Source organism: Pseudorca crassidens, chromosome 1 (assembly GCF_039906515.1).
Source record: "Pseudorca crassidens isolate mPseCra1 chromosome 1, mPseCra1.hap1, whole genome shotgun sequence".
Classification (NCBI taxonomy): Eukaryota; Metazoa; Chordata; class Mammalia; order Artiodactyla; family Delphinidae; genus Pseudorca; species Pseudorca crassidens.
In genome coordinates, this window is record NC_090296.1 from 28,990,178 (window position 1) to 29,007,486 (window position 17,309).

General features: G+C 38.2%; 1 protein-coding gene across 7 annotated transcripts in view; it reads right to left on the reverse strand.

Annotated features, from left to right (window-relative positions):
* Positions 1-17,309, reverse strand: part of LIN52 (lin-52 DREAM MuvB core complex component) — a 120,181-nt gene that overhangs the window by 49,541 nt on the left and 53,331 nt on the right. The window contains exon 6 of one of the 7 annotated variants that reach the window (XM_067730800.1): positions 10,016-10,034. The exons of the other annotated variants lie outside the window; for them this stretch is intronic. Coding sequence (XP_067586901.1) covers positions 10,033-10,034 — 2 coding nt within the window. The 3' untranslated portion in view covers positions 10,016-10,032. Of the gene's footprint in view, positions 1-10,015; positions 10,035-17,309 lie in introns of those variants that run through there. 7 annotated transcript variants of the gene reach the window in all.

The window sequence follows — 17,309 nt, forward strand, 5'->3', positions numbered from 1 at the left end:
ATTAGTAGGTATTCATATAATTATGGCTGTTGAAGCTATGCTTATCACTGTTTCTCAGCAGGTACCTGATGACTATAGGCAGAAAACCTAAGGAAACAAAAAGTAAATTGAACAGTATAAAAACAACACAGAGCCCATCTGTTGAATCCATTAACATTAACACAGTACTCTTGAAGACAACGCTCCTACCTGATCCACTTAACAATCTATATGGAAGGCAAAGCAGGTATTTATTACCTATATCACACAGATGAGAAAAAGAAAGGCAGGTTAAGTGATTCACCAAAGGTCAATAGCTAATAATGAGCAAAGTCAGGACTTGAATAGTTCTGACTCAAACTGCACTGGTCTCCCATCCTGAACGACAGGCATGTTTTGTCCTTTGGCTGATAACTCGACTTCTCTGGCACATTACTCTAACCCACATCAAATTCCTTACAACAAAAACCCCTATAATGCCACAAGATTTCTTAAACCCCAATGCTTTCCTCAGGCACTACCATTTTAAGGAAACTTCAATATGAAAAAAGAGACTATTCAAATAGCATTTTATTTGTATTAAAATGACCAACAAAAACAGACCAATCACTTCAATTTTTCTTTTAATTTATGCTCAAGTACAACCTAATTTCCTCATCAATAAATTTCAATGACATCTTTGTCCAAAGCAGTATATTGTCTCACTTGTGACATATACATATTCACAAATACAAGACAGAACAAAGACATGCTCAAATCCTTCCTGAATATTCTATCTATTAAAACCCACAAAAAGCATTACTACATTAAACAAACTTCCTCTTGCAAGCTATCATTCTAGAGTTTTATGTGGGAAAATATGTCCTCTAGATTTGTGGACTCTAAATCTTGTTGGTTCAATCAAAATAGTAATACATGAAACAACAAATGGAAAATCAATATTAAAATGTTCTTTCTGGTCTGTTTGTCCCAGCATGTGACACTTTATCAGTCCTACTAAAAAAAAGTTGTCAAGAATTACCCCCCACGTACCCACATCTTAACTAAAAACTTCAAAGGGAACACTGCCATCTACTGAATCACATTCATCACTATTCTCTATTACAGTGATACCTCATTTAATGACTCTCCGGGAACAAAAATTTTAATACTAAGGATGTTTATGTTAAAAGTAAACTTTTAAGGCACAAAAAGTTGTATACATTCACAGCTACCCATGACAAAAATACCCCAGAAAACAACTCCTATTATTCTTATCCAATACATAAGGCCTGCTCTAAGAGATATTTTGAAATCTGGGGGGTTGGTTCCCTTCCTCTTCAACATCTTCTTTCCTAACTGGCTGGAAAACTACTAATGCTTGATAACCTTCTTTCATGAGCTTCCCATAAGAAACGAGAAAGGCTGTGAGGGCTATCATTTCAATTTAAGGACAGACTGGCAATAAGACTTCAGAGGGAATTAGTTTCAATTTTTATCTTAGCCACTAACTTTAAATTAAAAAAAAAAGTATACCATATACACAGAAAAAAGAACAAATCATAAGTATACATATGAGGAATTTCACAAAATGAACACATCTGTGTGGCAACCACATACATCTATATAGAGAACCATTGCCAGCACCACAGAAAACTCCTTCCTCATGCCCCATTCCAGCCACCACCATATCCCAAATGTAACCATTATTTTTATTTATACCACCATAGATTAGCTTTGCTTGTTTTTGATACAGTATAATATGTACTCTTTTGTGTCTAGTTTCATTTACTCAAGGTTACATTTCTGAGATTCATTCATGTTGTTGCATGTAACAACAGTTTGTTCATTTTCATGGCTGTACAGTATTCTACTGTATAAATATAACATAATTGATTTACTCATTCTACCGACACAGAACTTTTGGGCTGCTGTAGTTTGGGTCTATTATGAATAGTGCCATTCTGAGTATTTTTTCTATGCCTCTTTTGGTATACAAATGTTTGCAATTCTATTTCTAGGGTATATATCTAGCACTGGAATCTTTGGGTCATAGGTTATAAGTATGATCAGCCTTAGCAGATACTGCCTAACAGCTTTCCAAAATGGTTGTACCAATAATCACATGCCATTTAAAGTCTCATAAATTTCTCAGCAAAGGGCCAATCTTTCAAACGTAAACTGTCCCCAGTCAGAAGAACCTGAGACACCTGGAAGTAGGTAGGGAGTTCTTTGGGGAAGAGAGGTCAGAGTTGCTCAGATCATAGCCTGAGAACTTCCCAGATTCTCAGTTTCCCCTGGAGGACTATGACCTAGAGTTCAGGGGTCCCTAGAAGCCTATTTTGAGAACTGTCTCCCATGTAACTGTACCCCAATACCAATTTACCAGCAGGTTTCTTCCATCCAGGTTCTCCTAAACACTCTCTAAACTCTAGTCAATACCTCAAACTACCAGATAAAGATATTATGTTTTTGAGGACAAGCTAAGTTGTTTTAGTTAGAATTCAAAGACATTTTTCCTTCCTATCTAATTACACAGAATGCATTTTGAAGTAAAGAGGTTTCAGAAAATAAAACAAACAAAATCCAACAATATTACTGGAATTGAATTGGAGTTACTATAATGGGAATCCCTCCTCCAAGATTTCTCCTATTTATAGTGACAAAGACTCTTGTCAATAACGTGAGAATTCCATGCCTAACTTCATTCATGTACGGATCAGTCCTGGTGCGGTCTTATCTCATCATGATGTCTCAACTTAAAGGCAAAAAGGAGACAGCTGCCAGAATATTTTAATACCTATGAATTTAGAGAATTGCTCTACGTCAGCCTAATCATTTTGTAGAGTTATAAAAATATCTGCTACAAAAGTGGTGCTATAAGGATGTGTCCTTATGTAGCTGAGCATAATAAAACACTGCACAGCCCTGGGTCACAGTCTGCCAAACCAGAGCTGATGTACATCAGTGCTGCTGTGAATTTTTAAAACTGTTCTGGCTAATCTTTTTAAAGGACTCTTGTTTGTTTATTTAAATAAGAATTAGCTGCAACAGTAACCAACTGCTTCAGCGCATCAACAATGAGTTGTGCCTAATGAAAATTCAGAAATCATTGCTGCATGTCATAAGGAGGTTAATATTTAACATGTAGGAGACTAAAAAAAAAAATCAATATTCTTTTAAAAATTAAGGATCTGTGAGACTCTGATGGGTAGTAAATCCATTCAGCATAGAAAGGAGAAAAAATCAACATCATTGTCAAGGTGCAGGTCAAACTCAGCTCATGCCAGAAATGCTTGATGGTGGCTACTTTCTTTTCTCTTTGTTGCCACTTAACAGGCTTAACAGGGTAAACCCAAAGAGGTTGCTGCAAGGCTCCATAGCCAAATTACAGTGTAAGGTTACTCTGCCTCCCTGACTATTTAACTACCTGACAAGTAGACAAACAAGCGATGCCTTTTACTATACTAGGAAACTACCAGCAAGGGAAATGGATACAATAAAAAAGTATCTGTGCAGGTTAATCAAATAGTAACTGCTGCATGGAATGCTACATTTTACATGAAATCTTACAGAGAGAAGGAAACCAATTTGCCAATGATGATATAGAGTATTTCTTTCACTCCAGTTTAAATATCACTTTTTAAAAAAGACTCTACCCAGCCACCTTCAGCCCACTATGATCTCTCATTTCTGAACTCCCGTGGTACTCAAGTGGCACTTAGTCATGCTCTCTTGTACACATTTGCCTTGCCATCCTAATCAGATTATAAGCGCCTTGAGAGGAGTTTTTGTTTTTGTTTTTAACATCTAAGGTCTAGAACACTCCTTTTCATAGCTGGCCATAGTTTTTTTATTATGATAATATCTAAATCCTAAGAAATAGATGTGAACCCCTTGGTAGGGTCAGATGTTAAAATAAGTACCAAGGATGATCAGGATATTTCAAATCTACTTTGGGAAAGAATAAAGAGAAGAGAAGAGGTAGAAGGGGCTCATTCATGAACTGAAGGAAGTGGAATACAAAATTGGGATGCAGTCGACCCTTGAACAATATGGAGGTTAGGGGCGCTGGCCCCCTGCAGAGTCAAAAATCCGGGTATAACTTCACAGTTGGCCATCAGTGTCTCCAGTTCCATATCTGCATTCAACCAGCTATCGGTTGTGTGTAGTACGTATTTATTGGGGGAAAAAACCCACAACCCATATATAAGTGGACCCGCACCGTTCAAACCTGTGTTGTTCAAGAGCCAACTACTGTACATCAAAAAAATACCCTTCAGTTAGGAGCAGGCCTAAAATGGACTTCTTCACATCCTTTTGGGCTTCCTAGACTGGTTTCATTTCTGTGTTTTCTTCTTTTTCTCATATAAGTTAATTTAAAATTGATATATAATCCACATACCATAAAATTCACCCTTCCTTAAATTGTGGTAAAATACTGATAATATACATTTTACCATCCTAAATATTTTAAAGTGTACATTTCAGTGGCATTACGTATACTCATATTGTTGTGCAACCAATGTCCAGACATTTTTCACCTTGTAAAACTGAAACTCTGTACCCATTAAATAATAACTCCCCATTCTCCCCTCCCACAGTCCCTGGCAATCATGGTTCTACTTTCTGTCTCTATGAATTTGATACTCTGGGCACTTCATATAAGTGGAATCATATAGTATTTGTCTTTTTGTGACTTAACTTATCTCAGCATATCCTCAAGCTTACCTGTGTTGCAGCATGTGTCAAATTTTCCTTCCTTTTTAAGGCTGAATAATATTCCGCTGTATGAACACACATTTTGTTTATCCATTCGTCCATCAATAGACACTTGGGTTGTTTCCACCTTTTAGCAATTACAAATAATGTTGCTGTGAACATGGGTGTACAAATAACTCTTCCAGTCCCTGCTTTCAATTCTTTTGGGTATATGCCCAGAAGTGGAACTGCTGGATCATATAGTTAATTCTGTTTTTAATTTTTTGAGGAACCACCATACTGTTTTCCAAAATGGCTGCACCATTTTTACATTCCCACCAGTGATGCACAAGTGTTCCAATTTTTCACATCCTTGTCAACACTTGTTACTGTCCATCTTTTTTATTATAGCCATCCTAGTGGATGTGAATATCTCATGGTTTTGATTTGCATTTCCCTATTGATTAATGATGTTGAGCATCTCTGCATCTGTTTATTTGCCATCTGTATATCTTCTTTGGAGAAATGTCTATTTAAATCCTTTGCCCACTTTAAAAATGGGGCTTTTTATTGTTGAGTTGTAAGAGTTCTTTATATATTCTGGATTATCAAACAATATAGAAATGATTTGTAAAAGTCTTCTCCCATTCTGTGGGCTGTTTTATTACTTTCTTGATGGTATCTTCTTTAAAAAATTTTTGGCTGTGTTGGGTCTTCGTTGCTGCGCACGGTCTTTTCTCTAGTTGTGGAGAGTGGGGGCTACTACTCTTCGTTGCGGTGCACGGGCTTCTCATTGTGGTGGCTTCTCTTGCTGCAGAGCATGGGCTCTAGGCACATGGGCTTCAGGAGCTGCAGCACGTGGGCTCAGTAGTTGCGGCATGTGGGCCCCAGAGCATGAGGGCTTTTGTAGTTGTCGTGCGCAGGCTCAGTAGTTGTGGCGCACGGGCTTAGTTGCTCCGCGGCACGTGGGATCTTCCTGGACCAGGGATCAAACCCGTGTCCCCTGCATTGGCAGGTGGATTCTTAATCACTGTGCCCCCAGGGAAGCCCCTTGAGGGTATCTTTGAAACATAAAAGTTTTACATTTTGATGAAGCCCAATTTATTATTTCCTTTCTCTGCTTATGCCTTATCATATCTAAGAAACACTGCCTAATTTAAGGCCACAACGATTCATGCCTATGTTTTCTTCTAAGAGTATTATAGTTTTAGCTCTTACATTTAGGTCTATAATCCATTTTTTTAAAAAAGATTTATTATTTATTTATTTTTGGCTGCGTCGGGTCTTAGTCATGGCACACGGGATCTTCATTGTGGCGTGCAGGCTCTTTGTTGCAGCGCATGGGTTTCTCTCTAGCTGTGGCATGCGGGTTTTCTCTCTCTAGCTGTGGCGCGCAGGCTCCAGAGCATGTGGGTTCTGTAGTTTGTGACATCCAGGCTCTAGTTGAAGTGCACAAGCTCAGTGGTTGTGGTGCATGGGCTTAGTTGCCCCGCACCATGCGGGATCTTAGTCCCCTGACCAGGGATTGAACCCACGTCCCCTGCATTGTAAAGCGGATTCTTTACCACTGGACCACCAGGGAAGGACCATATAATACATTCTGAATTAATATTTGTATATGGTGTAAGGTGGGGGGTTTAATCTTGGGTTTTTGCATGTAGATATTCCATTTTCCCAGCACCATTTAAGAGACTATGTATTTTCCCCCATTGAATGATCTGGCACCCGTGTCAAAAATTAATTGACTATAAATGTGAGGGTTTATTTCTGGATTCTCAATTCTATTCCATTGATCTGTATGGCTATCCTTATGCCAGTACTACACTATCTTGATTACTTGTAGCTTTATATTAAGTGTTGAGACTGGGAAATGTGAGACTTCACTTTTGTTCTTTTTTAAGATTGTTTAGCTCTTCTGGGTCTCTTGTATTTCCCTGTGAATTTTAGGATTTACTTGTTAACTTCTGCAAAACCAGCTTCATTCTTGACCTAAATAAAGTATAGGGGGAACTACCTATATATGGAAGGATCCATAGTCCTTACAAGGTTAATCATGCAAACTGGGATCTCACTGCTTATACCCACCTAACACCAAAGCTAATGTAGGTGGGGACAGCCCATATTGGCATATGCTCATTTCACACAGTGGTGCTGAACAATAAAAACAGAATCCAATGTAATTTCTAAGGGTAGAATTCTTTTTTTTTAAATAAATTTATTTATTTACTTTTGGCTGCATTGAGTCTTGTTGCTGCATGCGGGCTTTCTCTAGCTGCAGCGAGCGGGGGCTACTCTTCATTGTGATGCGCGTGCTTCTCATTGTGGTGGCTTCTCTTGCTGCGGAGCACGAGCTCTAGGCATGTGGGCTTCAGTACTTGTGGCACACAGGCTCAGTAGTTGCGGCACATGGGCTTAGCTGCCCCGCGGCATGTGGGATCTTCCCGGACCAGGGATCAAACCCAGGTCCTCTGCATTGGCAGGCAGATTCTTAACCACTGTGCCACCAGAGAAGTCCCATATAATTTTAATTTAAAGAAAATAATTATTAGATCTCATTTGTGGCAAAAACCATTTATTTTCTTCTAACAGTGTCACAAAAATTCCAGAGAAAAATTACACTGCAACATTCTATACAATGCTAAATAATGCCATTACCAAAGAATCGAATTTTTCTATACTTTATACTTAAGTAGGAAAGCAAGTTATTCTGAACAACTCATAAATGTAAGAGTTGTAGTATCTGAATTCAAGTCTTTAATATCCATGATATTTCAACCATGAAAGTATGAAAGTCAATATAACACAGGAGTTTACTTGCAATTTTGCTGATGCACTAATCTCAACAACACACACTGAAGGAGCAAGTCATTCAGCTAGTGAGTGAGCCTAGCAGTCCACTCACCACCTGCATCTATCTCACTGTGACTCTGATATTCCCTATTGGTACTCGTTTACATAGTAAAAATAACACTATGGATACTAGAAAGGACTAAAAGTTTCTACAAATTTGGAATAAAGGATGGCTGGAATACTTTTCTTGAGGCTGGCTCAGATCCGTGACATGAATAGTTCCATCACATATCCAGAAGTGTGTGGGAATGTTGCAGCAAGTGCACAAGCTTTTATCAAAACATTTATCGTACAGAGAGAAAGAGAGAGCGAGAAACTTTAATGAAAGCTGAAAAGGCAGTGAGAATGATACAGGAAACATGGGACTTATGACCACAATGTGATTTGGGAGAAAATGTAAAGTTAAAGGGTTCATAAAAAGGAAGGATTATAAGTCATAACAAGAAATTGTTTAACATAGGTAAAACTGACATGTTAAAAGAAAATGTCTTTGTGAACATAAATCATGAAAGAGGAAAGGTAAGCTCCTATTAGACAATTAGATATTTACCATGTACAAATGATATAAGTGTTGGGAATTGAGGGGTGAAAAGCCCAGATGCTCACATATCCTTATAGATCTTACAGAGTTTAAGATCAGACTGACTCATCTATTTTGTAGTAATTGTTAAGAAAAAGTTATGTTTGTCCTACTGATATGAGGTCAGTTATGTTTGTCCTACTGATCTGAGATCCTCAGGACATAAAAAGAACGCCCTTCCAAATAGTGACAGGCCAATAAAAAACCTCAGATACAGGGCAATGTTTTTTGGACTGGTTTTATACTTACTTTATACCAGAAATAGAGAAATATCTAATTTCTCAAAAGCTTGAATTTCAGTTCTCCTCATCATGGACAATGTGCAAGGCTATCCTTCAGGACTATAGTTTACAACTCTAAGTCAAGGTGATGTTCCTTCCCCTTAATGCTTCTGACTTTCCACGTGGAGTGTAAAACACAAGCTCAAGGTATATGACTTTGCTATACTTTCACTGGCATCATAAAGTGCTGTGGACAAAGATCTCAAATTTGGTAATTGCCAGCTTTAGAAGAGGTACATCCTTGATTATATAAGAAATATTATGGATGATCCAATATTGGATCACGCAAGTATTATTGGGTGATCCAAAAGGGTAGATGCTTATTGGCATGCCTTATGAAAGAAGGCAGTATATGACTTCAAGGAGATTATTTTCACAGGTAATGAAGAGTCTACCATTAATACTGACAGGACAAGAGGGTGGCGAAGGTTTGGAGGGCACACATAAAAGTGACATGGAAGAATCAGAAGAGCGAGAAGACTTAGAGATGATTTGGCAAAGAATGACAAAGAGGAAGACACTGAAGATTTAGAAGAAATTTGGGGGGTTTTCATAAATTTAGTCAAAGTTCTAACATGGCAAACTGTTAACTGACACCAAAACAAGTTATGATCAGTGAACAGAGCTTTCAGTAATAAAAATTGCACTGATTCTGTACCAGGGAATAAAGCAATACATAGCTACCATTCATAGTGTTCTTTAGAAAAAAGCTATCACTTCAGGAAGGTTCCCCCTCAGAATGCTGTGTCACAATGATCTCCTTGTTTCCTCTACCATTTGCCTCTTTCTCCAAAGCTAATGTTGAAATGTGACTTTTTCTGTAGTTCAGTACGTTTCATGATCTCACCATACAGTCCATAATTATCTGGTATCACTACCTTGAATATGAAGATTCAGAGAAGTTCAAATTAATGCTTCTACTAATATATTGTAGTGTAACATTTGTTTTAGTGGGAGAGTTACTTTAGTTACTTCTAATTATGGAATAATTTACATCAAAAGCCTAAAGGGGTAAACTGATCTTTTTCAACCACATCTTAATGCATTTTACGGCAAAAAATGATAGGTTATCACAAACTTGGGAATTCACAAAGTTCTCTCGTGAATGTCAAGGTTCTATCTTTTTAAAAATTTACTTATTTATTTATTTATTTGGCTGCGTTGGGTCTTCGTTGCTGCGTGCGGGGTTTTCTCTAGTTGCGGCAAGGGGGAGCTACTCTTTGTTGAGGTGCGCAGGCTTCTCATTGCGGTGGCTTCTCTTGTTGCGGAGCACGGGCTCTAGGCGCGCAGGCTTCAGTAGTTGCAGCATGCAGGCTCAGTAGTTGTGGCTCGCAGGCTCTAGAGTGCAGCCTCAGTAGTTGTGGCACACGGACTTAGTTGCTCTGCGGCATGTGGGATCTTCCCGGACCAGGGCTCAAACCCGTGTCCCCTGCATTGGCAGGCGGATTCTTAACCACTGCTCCACCAGGGAAGCCCCCCATGGTTCTATCTTGAAAGCAACAAGTTGACTCTCTAATTTACCACAGAAATGCCAGATGCTCATTTTATAGGCAGATTTTGTAAGCTTTATATTTAACGATAAATTGTTAGAGCTACATTTGGCAACGGAAGATTCTCTCAGATGTTGAGAATAACAGCAGAAGAATCTCTTTGCTTCGTTTTTCCTAGGAGAGATTGACTGAAGTAATTTGACAGTCGAAAACAAATTGAACAGTTAAAAACCTTCACGGTAAATTCTTTGTTGAAAGGTCAAGTGCGTCTGCTGAAATGTATTCATTCTATTTCTTTCAGAATTAAGATGAGAGAATAAGTACTTAAAAGACACAAAATAGTGTACAAAATCAGAATGATGTTCTGTTACACTGTAGGTATTATTCACAAAGCTGTTGCAAGTCGACCATTTACACTACAAAGAATTTACCTATTTCAAAGCTCATCCCGGTTGTGCTAGCTCCAGGGAACTAATTTGTGTGAGCTCTGGACTCATTCCGCAGTCTGTCTATAGAAAGAAACTTTGCTCTAAATTTGCCTAATTTGCTTGATAGATTCACAATCTTCTGACAGCTTAGGGAAATCCCTAACCTAACTTGATCAGAAAAGCTGACATGTTATCAAGAGAAGTGGACATAGGTCCAAGTGTCAGGAAACTTTTCATGTAAAGGGCCAGACAGTTAATATGTTAGGTTTTGTGGGCCACAATCAGTCGCTGTCTCATATTCTTCCATTTTTTGTTTTATTTTTATAACGCTTTAAAAATGTAAAAACCATTCTTAGTTCACAGGGAATACAAAAATGGGCTATGAGCCACAGTTAGCCAACCTTTAGTTTAGAGTAGTGCCATCTGATGGAAGTGTTCTATGTCTGTGCCATCCACGATGGTAGACAGCAGCCGTGTGTGCCTACCCGAGAGCATTTACTGAGGAGTGCATCTGAGGAGTTACATTCTAAATTTTATTTAACTTTAATTTAACTTCAAATAGCCACGTGCGGCTAGTGGCTACCGTTTTGGACAGCGCAGGTCTAGAGGACCTCCTACACCCATAAGAGCCCCTGAAAATCTCTGTATACCTATGTTTCCCAAGAATACTGAAGGCTTGGACAAGAAGTAAATTGGGTGTAAACAGTAACTGTTATTAATAATAGCCTCCAAGTATTAAGTTAAGCATTGTATAACAATTCAAATGACTAACATCAAGGAAAGGGAAAATGGGTAAGAAACTTGAAACAAAACAGATTGGCATTTCACAATTTATTAGAATGACATCTTTCAACATTTGGGCAAATCAGAACTTTGAAGTGTTGAGAGAATTAGTCTAAAGGGCTTTGAGTTAAAAAAGACCTACAATGTTCCTACTTTTGATGGAAGTAAAAATTTTTACCACTCAGTTTGCATAGATTCTACTGAAGACAGATGCAACTAAAATTAGGTTTCTGTTTGCCTGAGAAGACAACTGATTTCTCCCATCACTGACCTGAAATGCTCCTGGAAAATTGCTTTGCTTCATTCATCACACTGCCACTCCTAGCAAGGGCCCTAAAGTTCATAAGGCACAAACTTGCTTTGTTAGCCAAGCTGTTACACAAGAAACCTAAGTCCTCATTTTCACGTGCTGACAAATCATTACCCAAGTCCATTAATGCATTCATAACTTGATTCTTGGAACTTGTGAAGTAGAAAATTAGGGGAGAAAACACTCATTCAACTTTAGAGGAAGCCTCCAATCAATGCCTTAGACAACATCCATTAAAGGCTATTTGTTTTCCCCACCTATCTGGGACAGAACACTTCTCATTTAACTAAGCAAAGAATTTAAAACACACAGTAGGGTGCAAATCACTACATATGTCCAGCTGATGATCCATGACAAGACTCACACCATCCCTCCAAAAAAGTTTTGCCTCTAGTATTTTCTATTTTAAAACAGTCCCGGAACTAAAGGCAACATTCCTGAAGAGAGGAAATCACTTCATGTAAAAATCATAGGTTGAACCATAGAACACAAATCAGTCATTGCAACCAATTGGTACAGTAAGTATTCACTCATAGGTCCAAGTCAAACTGTCAACAAAGAGTCTGGCATTGGTATATCCATACTATGAATTTCTATGCAGCAATTGAGAAACAAAGAGGTAGATCTATCTGAAATGCTGTGGAAAGATATCTAAGATATATTGTGGGGAGGAAAAAACAAGTTACAAAACATTACGTATACGTATTATGACCTCATCTGTGTGTGGTAACATATATAAACTTCATTAATGCATAGAAAATGTCTGGAAATGTTCATGGAGAAACTGTTGGTGGTTTCCTCAGATAAGTTCAGCAGGTAAGGATTTTACTTTTCACTTTATATTCTCCCATACTATTTTTAAAAAGTTTTTAAATCAAGAGATTGAATTATCTGTGTAAGTTTAAAATGTTCTTTTAAAAGTCTGGAGAGATCTCTGCAGCGGTTCCCCAAGAGACTAAGAAGATGTGGTGGCCCTTCGTTACTATTGCAGTGTTGATAATTTAATGAAAAAGCCAAAGCTGTTCCTTTTGTACTTAAAGCCACTATAATGTTCCTAAGACTGCCTCTGCCAATAAACTTCTATAGTGGGAAGGGGAGAAAAAAAAATCACATTATTATGAAATTGGGGAAAAAAAAAAAAAGGCACACTTCAAAAAGGGCCTTGGTAGGACAAGACAATCCACAAGTGCCAACCAGCTCCAGGCTATAAAGATCCCAGGAGAGCCATCACTTTTCAATTACCATCACTAACATTACTTAGTATTTGGCCTGCTCCAGTCCCTAAGGAAGGCAGCTTGTGATGACAATACCCAGCCTCTTCTTGTAAAACAATTCATTAGGCAAAGCAGAACAGCTGGGGCAGCCACGTGTGTGTTCTTAAGGCACCACCCCACTGAGACCTCTGGCCCAGATATCCCTTTTGGTGAGGGCAGCAACCACCCCTGTGACAGCTGTAGAGTCCTCCAGGGACACTTCAGCTTTAATCAGTACTTCCTGCACTGGAGAGGGCCATTTGATTTCTAACATAAACTAATAGCACTCCTGCTTTCAGCAGGTTACACCAGACATCAGATAAGAGGCTTTAGGGCATTTTTATCTTGTTCTAATGCTCCAGAGTTAACGAGGCAGCAAAAGACACTGTCATAGAGCCCCAGTGTAGCTCTATTATCCAATAAACAGACTCTTTCCAAGACAGGTTTAATATGGATGGAGGAGGTAAAGAAGGCTGGCTTAATACTGATGCTATTGAGAGGATAAGAATCCAGTTACCTGAAGTAGGGCAAAATCATGCACACTCTGCAGCAGACAAAGTGCTACAAGGAAAGTAAGGAGTTGTCTCAAAACATGAAGAGTAAAACACTGATTTTCACTATTTTAAGCAGCATAAATCTGATAGCTTTATCTGGCATTTGGGGCCAAGTTTTCAAAAAGTGCTTCTAAATGTATCTATTTATGTATTTTGCTGAAAAGTAGTCTTAGGAGTTAGATTTTTTAAACTAGCAATATAGTCATTATAAAAATAGCTTACTAATAATATATGTAATTATATTAATAATTATATTATGTAATATATTAATAAAGAATATTACAGTTTTTTTTTTTTACTGGCTATAAAGCAAATTCTACTATGTTAAACAGTAATATCACCAGAGCCTACATAATATCAGGCTTTAGAAATAATTCAATCATTCATTCAACAATATTGATAGACTTTTATAATCAAGGCTCACGGGGCCCAGCCGTGAGACAGAGTGAAGATAAAAATTAGCCCTCGGATTCCCTAGTCGAGGCTAATTCGCATAAAACAAAATTTTACTTTAACAGTCTTTTTTTTAATCTTAGAATCTTGATAAATATGTGGAAATCAGAGAACCAAGTGTTTCTCTTCATAACTAGAAATATCTACTCAGAACCTGCTGAGTAGACATAAGTATTACTAAGCTGACTACTAAAAACAGTCAATATTAAAAGATGACCATTTCTTGAGTTGTTTGCCTCCTAAAGATTAAAAAAAAAAGCTGAGATCTTCTATTTACTTCCTTGGAAACCAACCCCCCAAAGACAAAGGTCTGCAAGATCTCTTAAAAGCTATTCACTCATTTTTGGAACACCAAATATACAGTAAAGAAAACAGAAACAGTCCCTACCCTTTATTTATAATTCACACAAGATAACCAACAAATTATAAGAATGAAGTCCAATTCACAAATTAACATCCATACATACAAAAATCACTAACTTTGAGCTTCTCAACATAACCATCACCTCACATTCTTCTACTTCTACTGACCAATCATTGCTCTTGCACAGGTCTCTCGTTCCCTGTGGCAGAGAATGTTGGTTGCTTATCCCAATACCTGTTCTCCCTTTCCTCCTTATTAAAAGAACCCCAATTCTTACCCAGCAAAATTACAGCTCAGGCTAAAAGACTACATTCTTTTGCAGCTAGGTCAGTCAGTCCAGATGACTGAATTCTGTGGGATTTCCAGGAAGGCTGCTTAAAAGGAAAGGAGTCAGTTGTATGGTGCCCCTTTTTGTCTTTCTCCCTTCTCACATTCTTCTGGCCTACAGCTCAGGCCCAATGCCTAGATCTCAGCAGTCATCTTAGACCAGGAGGTATCCTTTAGGATGTAAGCCAGGCACCAAGAAAGTGGAGTGAAAAGAAAAGAAGCCTCAGTTCTTGATGACACCGTAGAGCTCCCCTTCCAGTCTGTACCTAACTACCTCCAGCCTTCCTTTTTGTGGGGAAAAAAGAAATTCTACTTTGTGTAAGCCACAATTATTTTGGATTTCTTATTATATGTAGTTGAACCTCATTCTTTTTTTTTTGTGGTACACGGGCCTCTCACTGTTGTGGCCTCTCCCACTGCAGAGCACAGGCTCCGGACGCGCAGGCCCAGTGGCCATGGCTCATGGGCCCAGCCGCACCGCGGCATGTGGGATCTTCCCAGACCGGGGCACGAACCCGTGTCCCCTGCATCGGCAGGCGGACTCTCAACCACTGCGCCACCAGGGAAGCCCCCAAACCTCATTCTAATAGACCTGATAACCACAATCTTTTATCCTATAACCTTGATAGTTAAGTTATTCATTTCAATGATGCCTTAATGACACTTTGGCAAACAAAACTGAAGTTTTATAATGCATACCCACTTCCACCTTAAATTGTATTCTCCTAGTCACAAGGGCTTAAAATCATTTTGACTCATGTCTCTCCAGTCTATTACAATTTCATATCTATTTCCCCCCGCAAATAACCTTCCTTTGCATTCATACCCTCCTATCTAGTACAAGCAGTTACTGCATTCTTGGACTGCAACAGCTTCCTAGCTGGTCTCTTAGGTCGACCCATCACCACACCCTTCAATTCTCTCTGGGGGTGGCTACCAGACCTTTGCAAATGATTCCTCAGGCTTTCCACAATTTAGCTCCTCCTCACTTTTCCAACCACATTTTCTAGTACTCTAACCAATTCATACCCCCAAATTGCTTCTCAGTTGCAAGTGTCTTCTTTCCTCCCATATACAAACATTAGCCATTAATATTTGGAAGTCAAATAAGTAGCCATTTCTACTTAAGTTTCATCTCTTCCAAGAAGTGTTCCTTGAATTCTTACCTCACTTTTTCCTCTTTAGGAGTTTCCCTCAGAGAGGGAAGCATGGTGTGAGATGAACATGGTGTGACAAAGGCCAGGTCATGTAGAGCTGTAAGGCCAAGTTAAAGGTTTTTTATTTTATTTAACTAAGAGCAATGGGAAGCCATTGATGGGTTTTAAGAAGGGAATAAGGTCACATGTCAATTTGTGTTTCAAAACTATTACTCTGACTGTGGAGTGGAGTAGTTATTGGAGAAAAGATCAATTCTACAGCTAATTCTGCTAGGGGAAGGGGAGAATACCAGAAATAGATTAAGGAAGCTGGATAAAGCAGGCTTGGTATAGAGGGAGAACTTGAAACTCAATATTCTAGAGGAAAATGATAGTCATTTGAGTAAATATATGTTCTCCATAGGAAAAATTCAGTAAATATTTATTAAAAGAGCTGGTGTGCAGCATTTAGATAGGAGCACTAAATGTTCCCCTATCAAGAATGTATTGGCATTTACAATGCCTTAACTTTGACTGAATCTTGGTTAAAAAAAAAGAAAGCTACACAAAATTTAGGGACAATTGAGAAATTTTCAATGTGGAAGGATATTAGGTATTTTGCAATGACTGTTAATTTTTCTTGGATGTAATAATAGCATTATTATTTAGGAAACTGTCCTTATTCTTACGAGATGTATCCTGAAGTATTCAGGGGTAAAGTACCTGATGTCAGAAACTTACTTCAAAATAGTTCAAGGAGGGGGGAAATAAATAAATAAATAAATATTCCCATTATATATAAATATGGGGCACTCACTGGATGTTTAAAATTTTTTCATAATGAACTAGTGGAGGAAAAGAAGACAAGGGGATTTCTTCTTAAGCTAGTGGAGAGGGGCTTCTTTTCTGATGTACTCGTGGCATTGATACTCATTTACTTGGTAGTTTGAAACAAGTTATTTTTAACCTATAGCTCCAAGGAAGTCTGGGATCTTAAAAAAGTAAACCACCATAGGAGGATTTTCACCCAAGAATTATCCTTTCTACAAATATTAACAGATCAATACTCCAGCCCTGCCTTTAGTTTCAAGCCTGGTTATTCTTGGATTCCATTCTCAGCCTGATTAAGGAGAGGGAGGAAGACACTGCCTGAGCTTTTTCAAGTGTGAGACATGTTACTGAATCACTCTCCAGTGCCTATGTTTATTAAACCTTTAATACAATGTTACCAATCCCTGCTGTGGAGCCATTTCAGAGAATAGCAGGTATACAACTTAGTATTCAAATAATCTTTTATTGTGTTGCTCTTTTCTTTGTTAATGTCATTATCCTCCAACACTGTGAGACTGCTCCCTAATTAAACCCTTGTTTTTACTGAATTTGACAGCTGAGGGCAGCAGAAACAGAAGGAGATAACCATAAACTATTTTCTCTTCAACCAGGAGAAAAATGCTTCCCCTGCAAAGCTAGAATACTACACTTTCCCCATCTATAAAATTATTTTGGGGGAGGAGACAGTCCTAGTAATAAAAAACTTTTCAACCTGAGCAATCAGAAAGCTTATTTCTATAGTCAGACCTAGATGGACCTCTTATTCTTCTTTTGACTAATTGAGCAGGCAGACATACAGATGAAACTCATCTCAGTCCAAACTTAATGTGTTTATAGTTGGGTTGCATAAAATGGATAAAAGACAAAAGAAAAAATAAAGGTCTACAGCAAAATGGATGTCAAGCACTTCCAATATGGCATTCACTAAAGAAAACAATTTTTTAAGTTCATAAAACAAAACAGGATGTTACAGCACCAAGTTAAGAGGATAACTCGAAGTTTTGTTTGGT